Source organism: Phaseolus vulgaris, chromosome 9 (assembly GCF_051622355.1).
Source record: "Phaseolus vulgaris cultivar YP4 chromosome 9, ASM5162235v1, whole genome shotgun sequence".
Taxonomy (NCBI): domain Eukaryota; kingdom Viridiplantae; phylum Streptophyta; class Magnoliopsida; order Fabales; family Fabaceae; genus Phaseolus; species Phaseolus vulgaris.
In genome coordinates, this window is record NC_143506.1 from 38061717 (window position 1) to 38082775 (window position 21059).

Sequence of the window (21059 nt, forward strand, 5' to 3'; positions counted from 1 at the left end):
CCGTAAGAAAAAAAAACACAAAGACTCCTACCAACGTCAACTAGCAACCCACCACATAAAGAAAAAACCAACACTAAAAAACAACACTAAATCAAATTCCTACAAACCTAAGGATCAAGACACCAGTCAGAATAAGAAAATAAGCTAAAGGTACCTGGGAAGTGACCTAAGACCAAACCTTTAATTGAATGAGCAAACATTTCAAAAACATCCACCACCCCCCTTTAAAAATTACATTGTTCTTGTGCCTCCAAATATCACTTACTACATCTATCCAAATTGCTCCCCAAACATCATTAACAGATTCAGATGCATTACACATCCTAAACTGTAAAAAATGATCACAAGAAACATAATGATTCACGAACGCCAAACCTAAAACCTAGCATTGACTCCAAACAAGCAAAAATGTCCTACACTCAAAAAACAAATGACGAAAAAACTCCTCTTCCACCCCGCACATAATACACATATTGCTTTTGATCGCCACCCCTCTCCTTTCTAAATTGGCATTGGTGGTTATCTTGTTTTCCAACACCCTCCAAGCAGTGACTTGGGCTGAAGACAACACCTTAATCCTCCAAAAATTTACGTACATGGAAGTGTTTTCCCCCTCTAGTTCACCCCTTAAGAAAACGTAAGCAGAATTGACTGAGTCAGTTGAAAACTCACCATCCTTCCAAACCCAGCTATCTTCCATTTCCAACTCGATCCTCAACCTTTGAAGTTTCTAAAGAAGTTGACTCTCTAAAATCTTTTCCCACTCAAATAGACTTCTTCTCCAAGCCAATTATCTTCCCAAAAACTAATTTCCTTCCCGTTACCAATCTTCCACTTGAGTCAATCTTCAAACCTCCTTCCCTAGCTCTCCAAAACCCAAAGTTCCTTCAAGTCTTTCCATCAAAGGGACAACGGACAACTTAATACTATTCCTTCGCTCTCTCAGACTCCTTCAACCCCCGTTTATAGACTCAAGAATATATGTACCGTCCCATCCCCGGGCGTTGACCAAAGTCAAAGCCAAAGTCAAACATATGGTGGGACCCATCCAGGGAGCCCAGGGAAGAAAGTCAACAGGTTGACCGCTTAAGGCGTCACCAGGTGTAGGCGTCACCAAGAGGAGGCATCGCTAAGACGAAGCGTCGCCAAGAGGAGGCGTCGCCAAGATGAAGCATCGCCAGGATAAGGCATCGACGATGTCACCCCCCGATACCCACGGGTAGGAAAGACCGTGGAGGGGGCGACACCGCGAGAGGTCTCAGTACCTCAGAACAACAATAAAGAGAAGAGAAAGGTGACTTCAAGGCCATATTCCCAGTACCAGTGAGGAGTAACCTGACTTGTGAAGTACCCACGCCACCTCTGGGAGACCCCTGGGACAGATACGACCCATGAGAGGGCCACGCCCAGGGGCGAACCATGTGCGTGGTATGAGAGGAAGGTAGATACACTCCCAGGGCGAGTGACTAGAGGTTGGGGCGCATGAGTTGGCACCCAGAAAGTCACCCCCTTGCGTCAGATGCACTTCGAGAAAGGAGGGCTTGCACGATGGATTAACCCTAAGTTGGGTTACGGCGCTGTAGGGCCCTCCACGTAGAGTAGCGATCAAGTCAGAAGAACACATGACAGTAAGCACTGAAACATCGATGTTTTCCTGAAAGTTTGCTAAGGTATGCTTTAATTTAGTTTACGTTTCGAACGCTTTAAAGCACTTTAAACGCTTTAAATGCTTTGAACGTTTTAAACGTGTTGAACATTTTTATACGCTTTAAATGCGCTTTAAGACGCTTTAAATGCTTTAGACGTTTAAAAGAGGCTTTAGACGTTTGAGACAGGATCGCAGTTTTCACACACACTCTAGTTGCTTGCTCGCGAACCCATTGTACGCACAGGCAATTAGGGAGGAATTCAGTTACTCAGTTATTTGACCACCTTCGGAGCATCCATTCACGGTGCTCCGATACGGAGGTGTGTCCCTTTGATGTTTCTCGTTTGCTGACTTGATCGTCGGAGTGCAAACGGCCGTGAGGGCGCCCCTTTGTCCACTTCTTTTGCAGGTATTCACAAAGACGGGAATCTAGGTTGAAGACGAAGGTGCCCTAGCTCGCGAGTTTAAGCCACGCGCGAAGACGCACCCGGTCAACCGGCGGGATCAATATCCTTCCACAAGCCGCCCTTATCTGTCCCTAAACGTTAAATCCATTTTCCTGATAAAGGTACATTCGCTATAAGAAAATCATTAAATAGAAACCAATTTTAGAGACAAAAAATAATTAGTTGTTATAGTGACTAAATTAGAAAACCATTTTAGAAACTACAAAAATTATTGATTTCTAAATTAGTTTCTATTATATGATAAATAGTTTTTAAATGGGTATCTAATTAGGTATGAAGGTTTTAACTACCAATTATTTAAATTCTAAATTTGGTAGCAAAAACTTTGGTAGCTAATTAGATTCCAATTTAGAAACTATTTATCAATAATAGAAACTAATTTAGAAACCAAAATTTTTTTAGTCTCTAAAGTAATATTTAATTTAATCAATATAACAACTAATTATTCATTTCTAAGATTAGTTTTTATTCAATGATTTTCTTATGATTAAACATTCTTTAATTAAGACCAAGACCACCGGTCTCATAAGCAATCTTTCTTCCGACCCCACCTCCTCCTGAAGAAATTCCTCTGAATCCTCCCTGTCTCCTTCTAACACCTATTAGATTATATTCTCGGAACAATTTAAAAATCACGTGTGTCGTGCTAAGTTAACATACTTTCTATTTTTAAAATGCAATTGCGCTTAGAACGGCTTGTCTTGTCTGTTTTCAACAAATGGACAAAGAGAAAAAGGAGTGCACTCAATTTCGTGAAACTTTCCAGTTTCTTACTATAAAATCTGTTTCTCACTTCTGCTTAATTTACTCCACTGCACTTCTTCTTATGATAAGTGTAAGTTTGCTGTGCTCCCTCCTAAACTTTCTCTCTTTCCCACTTTCTTCCTTCTTTCATTCCTTTTTAATTTGCATGCTTCATTCTATTGCATTATATATATATGTGTGTTCACTTCATTAGGTTTTTTTTCATCAGCAAAGATTAGGGTTCTTCTATTAATCATCTCTCATTATCTTTACTCTTTTGCTTATTGTAATCAGTAATGTATATGTTTACTCTGACGGAAAAAGTTTAAAGATCTCTCTCTGGCACACCGCATGCTCATAAAATTACCTAAGAAACTTTATAGGAATCTCATACAACTAGGGTAAACAAATCTTATTAGTGTTTTTACATGTTTTTTGTCAGTACATTCTTCTCTTAATTCCTCTACAAACTCTTTCATTCTGTTTCTTATTATGTCTTGTATTCTTGGACACAGTTTCTTCTGTTACTGTCTATAGTCTGAAAGATTTTATTGCTGACAATCATTTGTTCATATTTGTGGCTGGCATGTGAAGCAGAAAAAAGGTTGTTTGAAAGACTTGGAAATCAGGTATCAAACAACTGCTAATGAAAATTTCATGGTGCACAAGATTAATGAACACAATGAACACATGCTGATAAAAAAAATTAACACATTTTTTTTTCCATGACGTAGCTGCTTTGATGAGGTGGGGAACAACGGTGTTTTGTAATCCACTTTTGAAAAAAGTGTGTATTCATAGTTTACTTTTATAGATACGATTTTAACGAACAAAATTACCATGTGGAATCTTGTGTTATCCACGTATTATTGTTTGCTTTCTCATGGAGTGTTGCATGGTCAAGACCAAAAATGAAAGGAGAAAAAAAGTTATACTTTGAAAAATCAGAGAATTGTAATACAATATTTGATGTGACAATTTAAAAAGAATATAATAAAACATAAATTTATAGTTAAATTATGCAAATATTTTTTTATATTATTTAATTATAAAAAAACAGAATTTTTCTTAAAATAAAGATTTCGTCACATTTCAAATATTAAAAGAAGTTATTAAATAAATTTTAATTTTAAAGATAAAAAATAATCAGTCTTTATATTAATTAAATTATATAGTATCATAATATATTATTATAAAAATTAAAAAAATTATTGATTTTTTTATGAGATTAATCATAGGTCTTTCAACTATTTTTTTAATTTATTTTTATTTTACAGTGAAATGGCTATGGCAGTTGGAAATACAACAAATCCAGAAGAACTACAGATAGTGATTCATAGATTTGGTTCAGTTGAATGCAGAAGTCCTTCATGTGATCTATTACAGAATACAAGTACTTCCTAATCTCTCACTCTTAAGATACTAATCAACAACATATTCATATTTTTTTTTATTGTTTTAAAGAGTGACTTTTGCTAAACATTTTCTTACGTGCCTTTACTCCTTTCTCCTTTTTGACTTGACCTTCTTTCTCTTACGTCCTTTCATTGTAAACAATCATATTTGCATGTCAATCATACTGAAAAAAAAAATCATTTATATTATATATATATATATATATAATAACTATATAACTATATTGATTTTTGTAATAATTATTTAAAAATCATATTAACTATTGTCAATTACATGAATAACAACATGCATAATTATAATTAATATTTCTCTTTATATAGATATAAATAAAAACATATAAAACTCGAGTGTTTAGATACTTGTAGAATTCTATAAACGCACTCGATTGGTTGAATTCTATAAATTGACTCGATTGCTAAACTTTTAAAAGTTTATATTACATGAAAAAAATAGTTATATCATAACAATTCTACTTTGAATACTATAATTATAATTAGTGAAAATAGTAGAAAATAATTCAATAATTTTAAAATAAGTAAATTAATAATAAGTGAGATTTAGAGACTCAGAAATAAGGTGATTTTTAAAGGAGGAGTGATGAATGTTTCATAAGTGTTTGCACTTATTCAACTAAAGGTTTGGTTTTGGGTTGCATCAAGGAACCTTCAGTTTGTTTTTCTTATTCTGACTTGTGTATTGATACTTTAGTTTGTCTGATTTAGTGTTGTTTTTTAGTGCTGCTTTCTTCTTAGTTGTTTGGTTGGATGTTGGCTGTTGTACTCCCTGTGTTATTAGGTGTTATTGGTTTTTATGTTTAGTTCTTTGAAGATTCGTTATTGTTCTATATAAGGATTGAAGCACTCTTAAAATAGTTTATATTTATTTATTATTTTTTACTCATAAAAAAAATAAGAGTGTATAATACATGAATCTAACATATTTTCCTTTTAGGGGATTATGTGAAGAAATGTGCTCCCATTTACAACCTTGCAATTAAAGGAGACTGGAAAGAAGCTAGAAGCATGTTATTGGCAGATAGCAGGTTGAAAACTGCTGCCATTTCACAGGGATGGGCCACACTGCTTCACGTAGCAGCAGAAGCAAATCAATTGTACTTCGTAGAGGAGCTGGTGAATCAACTCAACCCAAATGACTTGGAAATACAAGACTTCAAAGGCAACACAGCTTTCTGCTTTGCTGCAGCAGTTGGCAATGTAGAAATTGCAGAAGCAATGGCCCGAAGAAATACTAGTTTGCCAACTATAAGAGGAGGAGAAGGACTCACCCCTCTTCACTTCGCTGCTTTACAGGGAAAAACTGAAATGGCATGGTATCTATATCCTCGTACATTTCACATTTTCAATGGTGAAGATTGGGATTTATTGTTCTTTCTTTGTATCAACACTGCCATTTATGGTATGTATACGCATATTTTTGTTCCTCCCCCCTCTTCCTTTGTTTAATTTCTTGAAAACTCTTTGAAATTTTGCAGATTTAGCTTTAAAGATGTTAGAAGATAATCCAAAGTTAGCTGTGGCTCGGAATGAGAACAAGGAAACAGCCTTGCATGTTTTGGCACGAAAATCTTCTGCTTTTAGTTGTCAAGGTCGAAGGTATCCAAATCAGTTCATGAACTCACGTAAGTCTTCATAATCACTGTTGTTCAAAACCTCATGAGCGTCTACAAGGGTCTTTGCAGGAAAAAAAATGGTTAAATATATTTTTTTTTAAAACTACCACATGTGCATGGTACGATTCATGAAGATTGTTCAGAACAACAACAATCTTGTTTATTTCACATAAAAGTGCACAACATTTTATTCATTAGAACGTATAAGGGGAGAGATAGTATATTTCTTCATATTCTAGGTATAGCTATTAGCTACTATGAGATTATTGATTTCATGGTCATTAGTTTATCATAATATAACCAACATGTGAAATTATTTGTAATAGGTAAGAATCCAAGTTTGGCTCTCCAACTTGTAAGGTGTCTTTGGAATGCCCTTCTTTCTCTTGATTGCGCAGGGATGCAAATGATAAGAGTCATAAGCGAGCCGTCTCATGTAATATTCATTGCCGCTGAAGGAGGAAATTTTGAGATTTTAGCTGAGTTGATTACATCTTACCCAGATCTCACATGGGAAGTTGATGCCCAAAATCGAAGCATTATTCACATTGCTGTTTTGCATCGCCATGCAGCCATATTTAATCTCATACATGAAATAAGATCTATCAGGAATTTTGTTGTAACATACGAGGATGCAGATCAAAACAACTTACTGCATTGTGCTGCAAAATTAGCACCACCAAATCAACTTAACTTGGTGTCTGGAGCAGCTTTTCAGATGATGCACGAGTTACGGTGGTACGAGGTATCTCTTCCTAAAGCCCACGCATGTTGCCCAAGCTTCTGTTTATTTCCTCTGCATGTATTCTACATTTTTGTTTCCAAATGAAGTTCATTCAAATTTAAGTTTGTAAACTTTACTCCAAACAAACACCAAAATTATATGAACAAATTTCCAACACTGGAATTTCATGGATGAAATGTACGTCATAATTCATGGTACAATCTGTTTCTTGTCTCTAGACGTATCTATGATACTGATTTATATATTTTTGTCTCTATTTTCTAATTCTATGCTTCATCTTATAGTAGAACATCACATTGGTTTGATGTTACAGGAGGTGAAGAAGGTCATGCCACCTTGTCTCATAGAGAAGAGAAATTCCAATGGTAAAACTCCTCGTGAACTTTTCACTGAAGAGCATGCAGAGTTACTGACAAAAGCAGAATCTTGGATGAAGAGCACGGCAAAATCTTGCATGATAGTTTCAACACTTATTGCTACAGTAGTGTTCACTGCAGCATTCAGCATTCCACGTGGTGATGATGATAAAAGTGGAAACCCCAACTGCAATGCTATCATCTTCATAATATTTGCAATCTCAGATGCAACTTCACTAATCTCATCTTCAATCTCAATTCTTATTTTCTTGTCAATGCTTACCATAGCACGTTATGCAGAGGATGACTTCTTCATGTCACTGCCAATGAAGCTTATATGTGGACTGCTAACACTGTTTATCTCCATAGCAGGCATGATGGTGGCATTTAGCAGTGCCTTCTTCATAACATATTCCCATGGCCTAAAATGGGTGTCAATCTTCATTTCTGTACTTGCACTTGCACCAATCACATTGTTCACATTTCTTCTGTTTCCCTTATGGTCAGACATTGTTTACTCAGCCTATTTCTCTAGGTCTATATTTCGGCCAAATAAGCACGTTCTTTACTGATGTTTTAGTACTGTAAGTTATTCTCGCAAATTACAATGAAAGAATAAGTTATTGCTACACTTGCTTTTCTTCTTATCATCCATTTCTGGTTATTATTCCACTTGTGATGCTTGCTCTACAAGTACAGTTTCTCAAGTTTTGAAGATGAGTTCTTATATATCCAAGTATTTTACAATGAAAATCAACTAAAACACATGGTGTAGTTAAGTAAACGATGGTGCAGTGCATTCAGAGAAATAAACAGGCTAAAGGAATATGCAAAAGCATAATACTTGTCAAATTGTAACCAAGCTTTTCATATATGGATTTTGATCAGTTTCTTCATATATTTACTAACTAAACGAACCATTTTATTTCATAGACTTAATCATAGTTTTATTGTTTTCAATATTTTATAAAAATAGTTGTATGACATCAAGTTTATTTTTTGTTTCAAGTGAAACATCAACTTGACTCTAAAATCATATACTGATCAATTCAGTAAATCACATTACCAAAAAGTAAATACTTATTGTTAATCTTATACTGATCAATTTTTATTGTTTTATGATTGTTTCACAAAAATGATTTTGAGAGATAATGTTTTCTCATGAGTAAAGCATCAACTAAACTCCTATAATTGTATATCAACCAATTTGTTTTCCGTAGTATTCTTCAGTTCAAACATAGAGCTAAAATAGGCTAATTAGAGTTAATTTAACCCTAAAAAAGAAAATATTAGTTAAGATGATAAAATGTTTTAAATCATGTTGATTATATATTTTTAAGTGTGTAATTCAATTAAATAATAATTTTTCTTTTATATGAATAAGATAATTACTTATAATTTTTTTATAATTTATAATTATAAAATGTATTTTGCATTTTTTATAGTTTCATTCTTCACTCAACAATTTTTATTTAACAATGTACTATTCTAAAAAAATATATAATTTACTTATACGCTTATAATTTTTTTAATAGTTTATTTTTTATTTAAGGAATATAATTTTAAATTATTATTGTATAATTTATGTTTTTAATATATAAAAAATAAAAAAAACAGTAAATTTATTAAATATGTTTTATATATTTAAATTTGTTTATTATAATATATTCATTTGTATAAAATATAAAAAAAATGATATTTTATTTCTTTTATCCTTACATAATTTAAAAAGAAATTATGTTCATAATATATTAAATATATTTTAATACCAATCATATTCTTTATGTATTGAATTTTATATGCATATACTTATTATGTAATATAAAATAAACAATATATGTAGTTACCTTTTTTAAATGATATTTTTTAGTAAAAAATAATGATTACTTAATAAAAATAATGAAAGATAAAAAATAAACAAGACAAAAAACTTCAAAGATAAAAAAATAATAAAAATTGTAAAAAATAAAATGATCATGTATAAATATTTAAAATCATATTTATGACAAAGTAAAATTATGGATTTTGGATTCACGTGCATGTTTCTAGTTATTATTAACTAATTATATATATATATATATATATATATATATATTTAGTTATTACTTCGCAATACCTCATAAAAAAAATGTTATTATTACACAATTTGAAAATTCATCAATATAGTTTGAATTGTTTTAAGAAAGGTGACCATAACATTTAATTCTGATTTTCCTTTTTTTAAATTTAGGCTAAATTTGATTTTTATCTTTAAAATTCAAAGTAAAACTCAAATTTAGAATGATAATAATAACAATACTACTTTAATAGTTTAAATTGATAATCTAAGAAAAAATATTTCTGAAAAAATATTTCTTAAAATTTTAAAAATGGATACTTAGAAACTAAATATATTTTAAAATTGTAAAAACTAATTTATTTTTTGAAAATTTGAAGAAATAAAATTGAATTTATCCCATAGGAAAAACATAACTTTTATAAAAAAGGGTAATTCTAGAAGTCTATGTTCTACTCTAGTAGCATGACGACCGCCGTATCATACTTTTGAAGAAATTCTTAAGGTCGTTGTTCATAGAGTGAAATGATTCTTCATTTCTTTCCTTCGCTTTCTTCTGATTTTCCCCTTTTGCTTGTAAAATCAGACATTGTTATTTCTGAAGATTGAAGAACCTCGATCATTGTTTTGCCAATTGATGATACCTAAGAGGACATAGATTTCTTCGTTTTCATCTCAGTATAAACTAAACAGGTCAATTAACTTCTCATTCTCCATTTGTTTCTTTATGTGCATCACAGAATCAGAATGCTTCTAGTTTCAAAGTTTTTATGATTTCAGTTTTAGGTTTTCACTGCATTCCTTTCATTCTTCACTCTTCGTTATTACAGTGTTCTAGTAAAATCAAAATTTTGCAAAATAGATACTTGTGAGTGTACAAAAGACTTCTCTGTGTATGTGGTGTTTTCTTTTTCCTTTTGCTTATATACTGGAATAACGCGGACAATATGTTAGGTCATTCATTTCTGTAACTATGAATTACGATTTCTTGAATATCTGTAGCATATTCTGTTAAAAGTGCTTCTGCACTCTATTTGGGTGAAGTTAATATTTATGATGGTGAAAGCTGGAGCAAGAGCCTTCATCTCTGTTTTGTTTGTATAAATGTTGGATGGATTTATCGCAAGTGTTAGATTGCGTAAATAATACGTATATCTCTTGTTTAATAATACAGGTGAGCTTATTGAATATGGAATGTGTGGTTCAGGGAATTATAGAGACACAGGTGAGTTTATGTTTTATTTGAATTGTTAATTGGAACCGGCTTTTTCGTTGAAGAATTGGGGAATTGAATTTATCTGGGTTAGCCATGGTCTCTTGATGTGGGTTATTATTGTTAATCTTGTTTCATATTAATGACATAATCTCCACTTTTAGAATGCTGATAGTGATTGCTGGCCATGGAAGGTAGCTTAATGATAAATTAACCCGAATGCCCTAGGCACCAGGCAGTAAAGAAAAGGATTGAGTAGCCACCTTAATGGTTCCTTTCTCAAAAAAAAAATGCAAAGGAAAAAGTTAAGTGCACAGAAGAAACAAATTTAGTTACTAAATAATCACAAGAATGATTTTATCAGTCAAAAGAGTCAATTTCATATGGTTAAAGCCAACATTATCTGCGTGCTTAAGTAGTCCCTGAGAGTTCTTGTGTGTTTCCGTGAATGTGAAATTCGTTGTGAAAAGTTATGCAAATTCATTGTGTATCCTTAACTCACTTCTAGATGATTTAAGACATGAGTTAAAGGTTAACTGCAAAATTCTACTTGTATCTTTACTGTTACCCATTTTTTTAAAAAAAATATTCACTAAAGCTTAGTTACCTTTTGCACGTATGTAGCTATGCATTTCTATCATGTTTGGTTGATAAAGGGATAATTATTTAAAATTTGAAACTTCTTTTAAGCTTTCATATGGGCTTTGAGAATTTGACATATAGTACCAATTGTTCAATTATCTGAATATGTCAAAGTGATATGCAAATAATGACCTGTTCCAAGCTCTATAGAATCAATTTTCAATAAAAGTATTACATTTTAACATTTACTTGCCATGAGCGAAAGTATTTGATTATATCATATCAGTAGAGGAGGGTGGGTTGGGATTTAAAGATATTCGAAAGTTTAATACTACTCTATTGGCTAAATGGAAATGGCGTCTCTTGACTGAAGAGAAAGGGAAATGGAAAGTACTGTTGCTTTCAAAATATGTCTCGGATCTAGGTAACTACCATATTCATATACATAGTAAATTTCAATCCTAGTGGTGGAGAGGCTTATTTAAGGTATGCTGTGAGGAAGGAGGTGTAGGGTGGTTTTGGGAGGCATTACATTGGAAAATAGGAGCAGGAGATAAAGGCAGATTCTGGGAGGATGGGTGGGTCGGCAACCTTAACCTCAAAACAGTGTTTCCTAGGTTATACTCCTTGTCAATAAATCAGGGGCAAAAGGTGGGAGAGGTAGGTGTGTGGGAAGAATCATTCTGGCGATGGAGTCTAAGGTGGAGGCGAGAGAGGTTCGAGTGGGAGTCCATTGTTGGAGGAAGAATTATTTAGGTACATATATAGGGCCAATTTGAATAGGGAGGTGAAGGATATCCAGGTATGGGGTAGTGATGATTCAGGGTTGTTCTTGGTAAAATCAGCGTATGGAGTGTTAGCTGATCACGCCAGAGGTCCACATAATGACTTATTCACATGTCTGTGGAAGATTAAAACGCTACCCAATGTGGTGACTATGACTTGGAGGGTTCTGTTGGATAGAATCCCAACAAGAATGAGCTTGAGTAGGAGAGGGGTGACGGTAAACCCAACAATTTGTGGAATGTGTCAAGCCATGGAACAGTCAAGCCAACATCTGTTTTTAGAATGCAAATATGCACAGAGTGTTTGGTCAATGTGCTTCAGATGGATTGGTACCCTGTTTGTCCAGCACAATGACTTGAAGTGCCACTTTGAGAGTTTTCATCTGGTATAGGTTAGTAGCAAACAAAACTTGGTTCGGAAAGGTCTTTGGGCAGCTATATTGAGGAGTATTTGGAAACAAAGTAACAATGTTGTTTTCAAACAAGGAGTAGTTGATGTGGAGGAGATTTTCCAGAAGGCACAACTCAAATTCTGGTTATGGATGAAACATAGGATACCCTCATATAACTACTCCTTTGTGGACTGGGTCCTGAACCCCCTTTTAGGCATTAGAAGCTATAGATAATTTAATAAGGGTAGAGAAAGGAGGTTATGGTAAAGACAATGTGTGTTGAGGAGTGTGGGAGCATCAAGGCAGGGGTTTTCTGTATGAACCAGAAAACTGTTCTGTTAGGACCCCTGCAGTGGTTCAATTAGTGCTCCAAATAACTACCTCTATGACCAAAGGGCTGAGACATGTTCCAGCAGCACTGTCTCTGCCATGAGGGCCAAGAGAAAACAGATCATATCCCCTGGAAGAGGTGTTATCTGCTCTGTGCCTTCTGTTTGGTTACAGCTTCACCACCAATACAAGATGATCTCTGGAGGAAATCATAACTGATGTTGAAAGAACTCACCTATGATGTGGTGAGGATGCAGTATGCCCTCCTTTCTTCTATGCAGACACGCTTATGTCTTCTGCCATGAGCTTGCCAGCAGCTATTTTCACCTGTGGCAGAAAATCAGATTTGGTTGTGGGGGTTACAGGTGCAGGATCTGCTTTCTGATTCTGCTAGGTATGGTTTGCTAGTTTGACCTTCACATTTGATAGGTGCTGGTGATGGTCCATGAGTGTGCGTCTTAAGGATGCTCATGGAAATTGTAACATACCACTGCCAGTCTCCAAAATGCAACTGGTGCCACAGTCTCTCCAAGGGTGCTACAGGTGTGGAGTTTTGGAGTTAGAAAGATGAAGTTGCAGCATAGACCAAGTTCAGACCAGTATTTGTGGGTATGGTGTGTTTTCATGTAAGCATGGAAGAACAAACACTACAATAATGCAGTAAGCATTGGCCAACCTTGTGGAGGCAGGTATTGCAGCAAGTGAAGTCAGGGAGGGGGAAGGATTCTGTGGTTTGTGGTGCAGGTAGAAGAAGGAAGAAGAAAATGAGGTGTAGGAATTCGGAATCTCCTATGTAGACAGTGTAGTATTTATATAGCTTTGTTCAGTGGCAGCGGAAGATCAATGTCTCTTTATGGGGGGCCTAATCTTGAAGACTTGGAAGCCAACGTATTCAATGCAAATGCTGCAGAAGTCCCAAAAGATTCCCCAGTTAAATTTAGTTCAACTTGAGGTGGTATATGAAGGAAGCAAAAAGGCAGAAGGAGTGGTTAAAGGAAAACTCTGGTTTAGACAGCAAATAAGAAAAGGTGGAATTACAGCACTAGCAACGGAGTAGGCTATGCTAATACACTATGAGTCAATGTCAAGATGCAAAGAAGGGCAAACTTCAAAATTATGCAGGTGAAGGAGCTGTTCATTGGCTCTGCTAGGTGTGATGCGCCAGTTTTTCTGTAGTGTGTATCTGCTGTGGAATTCTCCAGCATCTACATCTGCCAAATGTGCCAAGTGTGTGGAGTGCTACACTCTTTGCAGCACCTCAGTTTTGCTCTGTCAGTCCGTGTCAATGTTGGTGGTTTTTGAGTTCTGTTTTACGGTTAAAATGCATCTATAGTAGGTTGCAGTTTTGTCAAGACTACACAGCTGTTTGGGCAGTTTCTGGTGTTGTCTTGGTAAGTTTTGTGCTGCATTTGTTTAGGTGAAAGTGTGGAAGGTATGTATAAGAAGCCTAAGCCCATAGGTGGTGAGGGCCTCTTGTTATTTGTATGTGGGTTGGGATACCCCCGAAGTATCCCCTTTTATATTAATTTAATTCTTTGTTGACCAAAAAGAAAACATATCAGTAATTCAAATATCACTCTAATAATTGATTATAATAAGCTTATTATATGAGAATAAAAGCTAACATACATAAATAGGCGATTGTCCTCACAGTTTTCAAATATTAGAATCCCAAACTGATCATTTTCACTTCTACTAAAATATTAAAAAAAATTCTGATATCTGTTTAAAATTATATGTTGACACCTGGTATCGTCATTATCTTTCTCCTTGTTGCACAAATCTATTTTTTCCTGTGAATGATTCATTGTTTGTTTGTTACTCGTTTGGGCTTTCTCTGGAATAACTCGATCCCCTTGGTGTGAAGCTAATGTTGTTTTAGACAGTAACGATTGTCTAATAGCTTGGGTATGCTTGATGATATATTATCCTACTTTATTATTATTATTATTATTTATTAGAATCTACACATGAAAGACCGGTTGTCTCATGGAAACCATTCTAATTGTATGTGTTTTTGTTTATCTTAATTGGAAGAAATAATCACTTGTTTGTGTCAGTTTCCTCAGACAACTTGGGAAAAACAAGTGATTAAGTGTCAAACATGCACACACTTTTGCACTCATTATTTGATGGAAGGCTGTGGAATCACACTATTTCTTGAACAGAAATAATAATGTAAACATTCTTTTGGTCTATATCCATAATTCTTCTTTTAGATAATCTAGATATGTTCTGTTAGTATTACATTTTTTTCAGAAGGAAACTTTCATCTGGAAAGGCTGTGTAAGACAACCTTGACTTTTAATATTTATTATCCTTCGCAGCATGTTGAGGCCCTAGAGATTCTTCTTCAAGGACTATGTGGTGTTCAGAGAGAACGCTTGAGGATACATGAAATATGTCTCAAGAGTGGTCCACATCTGGGTGAGTGTTTTATTTCAATAATTTGATAATTTTTGGCTAACAACATTTTCATTTTCTATTGTTGTTATGAATGTATTTTTATTACTAAGTGGGAAAGCATATTCTGGGAAAACTAGCACGAAATAACTTGCATTAGAAGAGATGGAAATGTATGTCCTTACAAGAAAGCTTTCAATTGCTATATGTCTAAGAAGCAAGCCCCTGAGAAGCTAAAAGTTCATATGATATAAACAGTACTGAGAAGAAGGAAAGCCCCTGAGAAGCTGAGCGTGCATATGAGATGAATAGTACTGACAAATAGAGAGACAATTCTATTTCATAACAGCAACAGAAAAGCACCATCCTTCACCCAGCTCCACCAAAACAGAAAGAGGGCACTTCTGCCCAGAACCCTACCCAATTTACTCCCTCCTAAGCCTTGCCCAAATGCAATTTTGGAAAATTACTTCAAATTATGAAGAAATGCCCAGAATTGTTTGAAAGCCTGCAATGAATAATCTGGAATATCATATATGATTAGCTGCTGGCCATTATAAAATTGAACGACTTTATATTTTTGTTTAGTGTTGTCTGTACAACCGCATAATGTGTAGTCTCTATTAAATGTTTGTTTCAGTATATGTAGTAACAATTTCATTTAGAATGCTTTTGATTTGCTAAAAAATGAAGAACTAGATGGTACAAATTTCCAAAAATATTTTAAAAGAAGCCCTCAATTTGGCTAAACCTCATTATGGAGAACAATCATCAAGCCTAATCAAGCTTGTACCAAGCATGGACTCTTACTCCGTTTCTGGAACTGCTTATGTTTATTGACCACTAAATAGCAGACAAAGCAGAACACTTGGATTTGACTTTGCTTCAACTGAGTTGTTTCTCATGAACTGTTTTTTAGTGTGCATCAAGTGCACCCTTAAGCATTTGCACTGGACTACCATCTAAATGGCATGCTTCATGCCCCCTTTTTTACCCATGATGCTCTTTTGTACTGGCTTCAGTTTTACATTTCATGGTGTTGTTTTACTCCCTGTTCTTTGAAGAAATTTATGCTTATCCAAGGTGAGGTGTTGTTTTACTCTGTATTGTATTCATGAATAGAGATGAAATATCTTCAGATTTTTTTATTATTCCCTCTACATTTTTGTGTAATTTTGAATTATTTTGTGCATATATCCAGTTCTTTAGTATATTATATTTCGATCTTTTTCCAATTAATCATGATTTAATTGGCTTTGTTTCTAGGCAGTGTAACCTCAGAGGTTCGACTCCTGTGTGACCTAGAGCAAGCTGAACCTTCGTGGTAAACCATGCATCTTTACTTTCAAAACTTTGTTTGAATTTTTTTTTTCATAATCAAATACCCATTTAATATGTGATTGCTTGATGGGTTCAGGACTGTTAGACATGTAGGTGGTGCAATGAGGGGTGCAGGTGCAGAGCAAATTTCTGTTCTGGTTAGGTCAATGGTGGAAAGCAAAACAAGCAAGAATGTTCTTCGTTTGTTTTATACGCTGGGGTACAAGTTAGATCATGAGCTTCTGAGGGTGGGATTTTCCTTCAATTTCTACAGGGTTGCACAAATCACTGTAACAGTTTCATCAATCAATAAAATGCTGAAGTTGCATGCAACTGACGAGGCGGTGCCAGTTACACCTGGTATACAAATGGTCGAAGTAACAGCACCTGCAGCTGCTGAAACCTACACTGAAGTTGCTGCTGCTGTGTCATCTTTTTGTGAATACCTTGCACCGTAAGAATCTCTTTTCTCAATTTTCTATACCAATTGCAAATCTTTTTACTCACCATCATATTAGAATTAGTTAACGGTTATCAATTTAAGTGGTTTTGCAACCTTTTGAATCTGCAGAAAAATACCATGCATTTATATTTATTAGCTTCCTTCACATAGATCATTATAGATATATGTAACTCTTTGGTGTGAATTTCGCAGGCTTCTCCACCTGTCCAAACCAGGCATTTCAACCGGTGTTGTACCTACTGCTGCTGCAGCTGCTGCATCTCTAATGTCGGATGGTGGTGGCACAACATTGTAGTGTCACTGTACTGTTACCTTACAAACACACTTTATACTATTGATTTAAGGGATTTTTGAAGAGTAAAAAACGAAAAAGATATCCATCAAACAGCAACTTTATTTGACCGTTCTGAACATATTTAATTCTAAACTGTTTTTGAAAGTGTGGTATAGAAGTTGAACCACTCATTGGTGGGTGTTGTTATCTTATCTAATTGATATAAAAATTGCATGTGCTTTTGCTTTTCCAGTGAAAGCACCATTGTGGGCTTCGAAGGAGAAGCAGCTGTCACAAAGCTTGACGAAATTTCGAAGAACTTTAGTTGTGAAAGAAGTTTCTAAAAACAATAGTTGTGAACGAATTTTCGAAGACCATGGTTATGAAATTTGGTCTGATCATTTATAGTAAATTTAATTATTTTCTAAGAAAAAGATCAAGTTAAAGTAAAATTTAGTACATACTAATAATGTTAATCTGAATTTTATAAATATATATATATATGTGTGTGTGTGTGTGTGCGCTTAAATAAAACCAAACCACATTATGCAACAAAATTAGACATTTTTTTGATGTTGTGGACGAACTTATGACTAAGATGAGAGTGGGTGGGTCCCAAGACAATGATAGACAAGGACCTACAACATCAATCTCAGAAGATCGTGATAAAACGTGATAAAACATGAGATAATAGATAAGGTTGGAAAAAAAAATTCAAATTACAAAATCCAATATATAATTATTCAAATTCATATCTCAAATCCAAATTCATATTTTTGGATTTTAAATCCAATCCATTTAATTGGATATGGATTAGATACAAATTAGATACATTTTTGGATTATCCAAATTGCATTTTGGGTTGGATTTTGACTTAGCTCGATTCAGGTTAAGTCAAGACAATTTGGGCTCAGGTTGAGCAAAGTCAGCCCAAGTCCACGTCGAGCTGAGTCTGGGCCCAAGTCGAATCGAGTCGGTATGGGCCAAAGTCGAACCAAGTCATTTTGGGCCAAAGTCGAGCAGAGTCAACCTTGGGCCAAGTCGAGCTAAGTGGTCGATATTGAGTTGACCCGAGTCGGCCGGGACCGATATCGAGCCGAGTTGGCCCATGCCAATGTCTAGTTGGCCGGTCCAGGCCCATGTCGAGATGAGTCTTTCGGGTTCGATATTGAGTCGAGCGAGCTCGGGCCGATATCCAGACGATTGGGTGAGGGTTGATGTCGAGCCGAGCGGGCCAAGGCCGATATTGAGCCGAGCGGGCCTGAGCCGATGTCGAGTTGAGCAGGCCCAAGCCCATGTCGAGTCGTCCGAGCCCAGGCTAATGTCGATTCTGTTGATCAAGAGTGATTAAGAGCTTTGAAGAATCCAAATCCAAGGTGTTTGATGAAAGGCTGGTGTTGTTGCTGTGTGTGGGTGGGATCTGGGTAGATTAAAGTGTGATCCACTCTTTTATTGAATCTAAAAATGATGTGAATTAAAACCTTTTTGAAATTAAATGTTTTTTTAACTAAGTGAAAAACAGCCTGTTGTTTTATCGAATCAATCGGTTGTTTTATCGAATCAACCGGTTGTTTTGTTCTTAGATGTTTTGAAAAAGGTTGAAAGTTGTTTGACTTGGTTGACTTAACTGGCAAACCAAATCAATGGGTGGTTTCGTGATTTCAACCGATTGTTTCTTTGAAAATTCTAACAGAATTTTGTTTTGAATGGTGAATTTGTCTTAAATGATTTCTAACTGAATACGCTCCTTCATTAAATGTTTTGACCAATCTTTGGAAAATATAACTAGTTTGTTATATGTTTCTAAAAAGTAAGAAACAGTTTTGAGAAATTCAGTTTGACAGTTTTGATCTCAAGTTTTCAAGATTCACATCAAGCTTTGGATTTTTAAGTGAGAGTGGAATATGATTGCAACTATATTCTTTTCAAATTGTACTTTGATCAGGTGTAATCCTTTCTCAATCTTCTGTATTTTTGTTGTTGTATTGCCAAGGAGTGTTGTGTGTTCTTGAGGTGTTCAAGATCAATACTCTTGGTGTGATTTGCCAAAGGTAGTGTGTTTTTTGAGGGGTTCAAGGTCACTACTTTGGTGTGTGGTGTTTGTAATCTGGTTTGATTTCTTAGTGGATTACATAGTGGTTTCTGGGAATTGGACCTAGCTCTTGTTGTAAGAGTGAAACAATATAAATTGTTTGTGTGCATTTCTCTTTCTCTGAACTCCTTTAAATTATGTTTTTAAGTTGTTCAAGTTTTAAATGGTATAAACAACCGATTGATTCGAAGAAACAACCGGTTGTTTTTCCCGTGTTTTGCTTTAAAACAGTTTGTGTTCTTGGCTAACTTGATTCCCCTTTTGGTTTTCTTCACAAAATTTCATTTAACATTCAAAAGTTTTTGTAAATCTCTTATAAACAATTCACCCCCTCTTGTTTAAGGTCATATATTCTAACAGATTCGTTCGGGTCGATGTTGAGTCGAGCGGGCTCGGGTTGATGTTGAGACGAGCGGGCTCGGGCCAATGACGAGTTGTTCCGGCTCGGGCCGATGTCGAGTCGTTCGGGCCCGAGCCGATGTCGAACCGAACGGGCCTGAACCAATGTCGAGTCGTCCGAGCTCGGGCCGATGTCGAACCGAGTTGGTCCGCGTCCAGGTTGAGTAGGCTTAGGTCCAGTTCGAGCCAAGTTAGTCTGTGTCCATATGAAAATGGATTTAATGTAATTGACAAAGTAGATTTAATCTAATTAATAAAGTAAATTTAATTTAGATTTAATCCACTTTAAATGGATTTTAAAAAAATCCAAATAAATTTAATCTAATTAAAATGGATATGGATTTTAAATCCAATCCATTTATTTGGATTTGGATTTTAAAAAATCCAATCCATGAACGCCCGTAATAATAGTATAGTAGTGGTGGTGATAATGTAAATAAAGACTGACATGATTAGCCAGAAGAATTTCCTAAAGGGCCTTCTGACCTGTTATTGCTTCGTACTTGAACTTTGTAAAATTTAGATTGAGGTTTATTTGATCAAAATGTGGTAAATTGCTTCTTTCCATCACCTTCATGCCGAGAGTGACAACAGCTCGTGCGTGGATTAACATATTATGGGTGGTGGCCTGATAAACCCAACAAATACTCGCTAGGATAGGATCGAAATGACTCTGATACCATATTACAAAGTGGACTTTAAGTCTAACTCAACCCCATAAAACTGACTCATAGGGTGAGGTTTGCACCCATTTATATACAATGAAAGACTCTAAGTTTTTATATTCTATATCTACCTTCATTATGCCTTAACCTTATGAAACTAATTTTACATACGCTATCTTCGTTATTCTTGAATCCTAATTTTTTATAGCCCCATTTCTTATTCCTTAACCCCTTCTCATATGTTTTCTCTCATTTTTTCTTCTTTTGTAAAAAATAATAGAATTTCATCATAATTTCATTCTCAGTCCAGTGCCAGCAGGGTTTCCTATATGAGAATTGTCTGGGGAACAGAGCTAAGAGCAGTGCTGTGACCATGTGAAACCTCAGACAAGTTAAATTTAGAGTTGGATCTAGACTAGTGTTTTTTTTTAAAAAATATTTGATGGCTCAGTAACTTCAGACAAAGAGCTTTTCTGACTGCTATCTTTTGATGAAACTGCAGGTTCACCATTAAGCTGCCCCTGTGATTCCAGAAGAATTTCGATGTGCATGTCTTACGTTGGTTGAATTGAGGTTCTTTAGGATGAGGGAAATGGACGGTTGAAACTCGCATTGAAATCTTAGCTGCAATAAAGCAAAAGAAATATCTCCTCTTAATGCTTGAATTCAAAGGCTACAAAATTAAAAATCTATAAGAATTAAAGATATCATTAAACACTCCCAAGAACCAGAGTCTAGTAAGACAAATTGATGAAGAAAATGTGTATTGACCACTAAATAGCAGACAAAGCAGAACACTTGGATTTGACTTTGCTTGAAATGAGTTGTTTCTCATGAACTGTTTTTTTTTTTATCCCACGTTGACTAGAGATTAGAGCTTTTCATTGTATATAAGTGGGTGCAAACCTCAACTTCATGAACCAATTAGTTTTATGGGGTTGAGTTAAGCTTAAAGACCACTTCTTCTGATGGTATCAAGCTATTTCAAATCTATCCTAGCGAGTATTTGTTGGGTTTATCAGGTTACCCGCTATCATATCACCCCTAAACATTTGCACACCCTTTATATACTATTATCA

At 35.0% G+C, this 21059-nt stretch overlaps 2 protein-coding genes across 4 annotated transcripts; both read left to right on the forward strand.

Moving 5' to 3' along the window:
• The first annotated feature begins 3432 nt into the window (after nt 1–3432).
• On the forward strand, nt 3433–7633 carry LOC137821169 (uncharacterized). Its single transcript, XM_090295464.1, has 6 exons — nt 3433–3488; nt 4137–4252; nt 5227–5691; nt 5768–5914; nt 6232–6650; nt 6964–7633. The coding sequence occupies exons 2-6, from the start codon at nt 4141–4143 to the stop codon at nt 7576–7578; spliced, it is 1758 nt and encodes a 585-aa protein (XP_090151590.1). The 5' UTR covers nt 3433–3488; nt 4137–4140; the 3' UTR covers nt 7579–7633.
• A 1854-nt stretch (nt 7634–9487) lies between these two features.
• LOC137821225 (mediator of RNA polymerase II transcription subunit) lies at nt 9488–17036 on the forward strand. 3 transcript variants are annotated; one of them, XM_068625719.2, is made up of 7 exons: nt 9488–9567; nt 9649–9755; nt 10237–10287; nt 14692–14791; nt 16034–16091; nt 16185–16541; nt 16743–17036. In XM_068625719.2, the coding sequence occupies exons 3-7, from the start codon at nt 10252–10254 to the stop codon at nt 16843–16845; spliced, it is 654 nt and encodes a 217-aa protein (XP_068481820.1). In that variant the 5' UTR covers nt 9488–9567; nt 9649–9755; nt 10237–10251; the 3' UTR covers nt 16846–17036. The 3 variants fall into 3 exon arrangements, with proteins under 3 accessions (XP_068481820.1, XP_068481819.1, XP_068481818.1); XM_068625718.2 differs by lacking the exon at nt 9488–9567 and having other exon boundaries at nt 9585–9755; XM_068625717.2 differs by lacking the exons at nt 9488–9567; nt 9649–9755 and having other exon boundaries at nt 10159–10287.
• Nucleotides 17037–21059: the final 4023 nt, after the last annotated feature.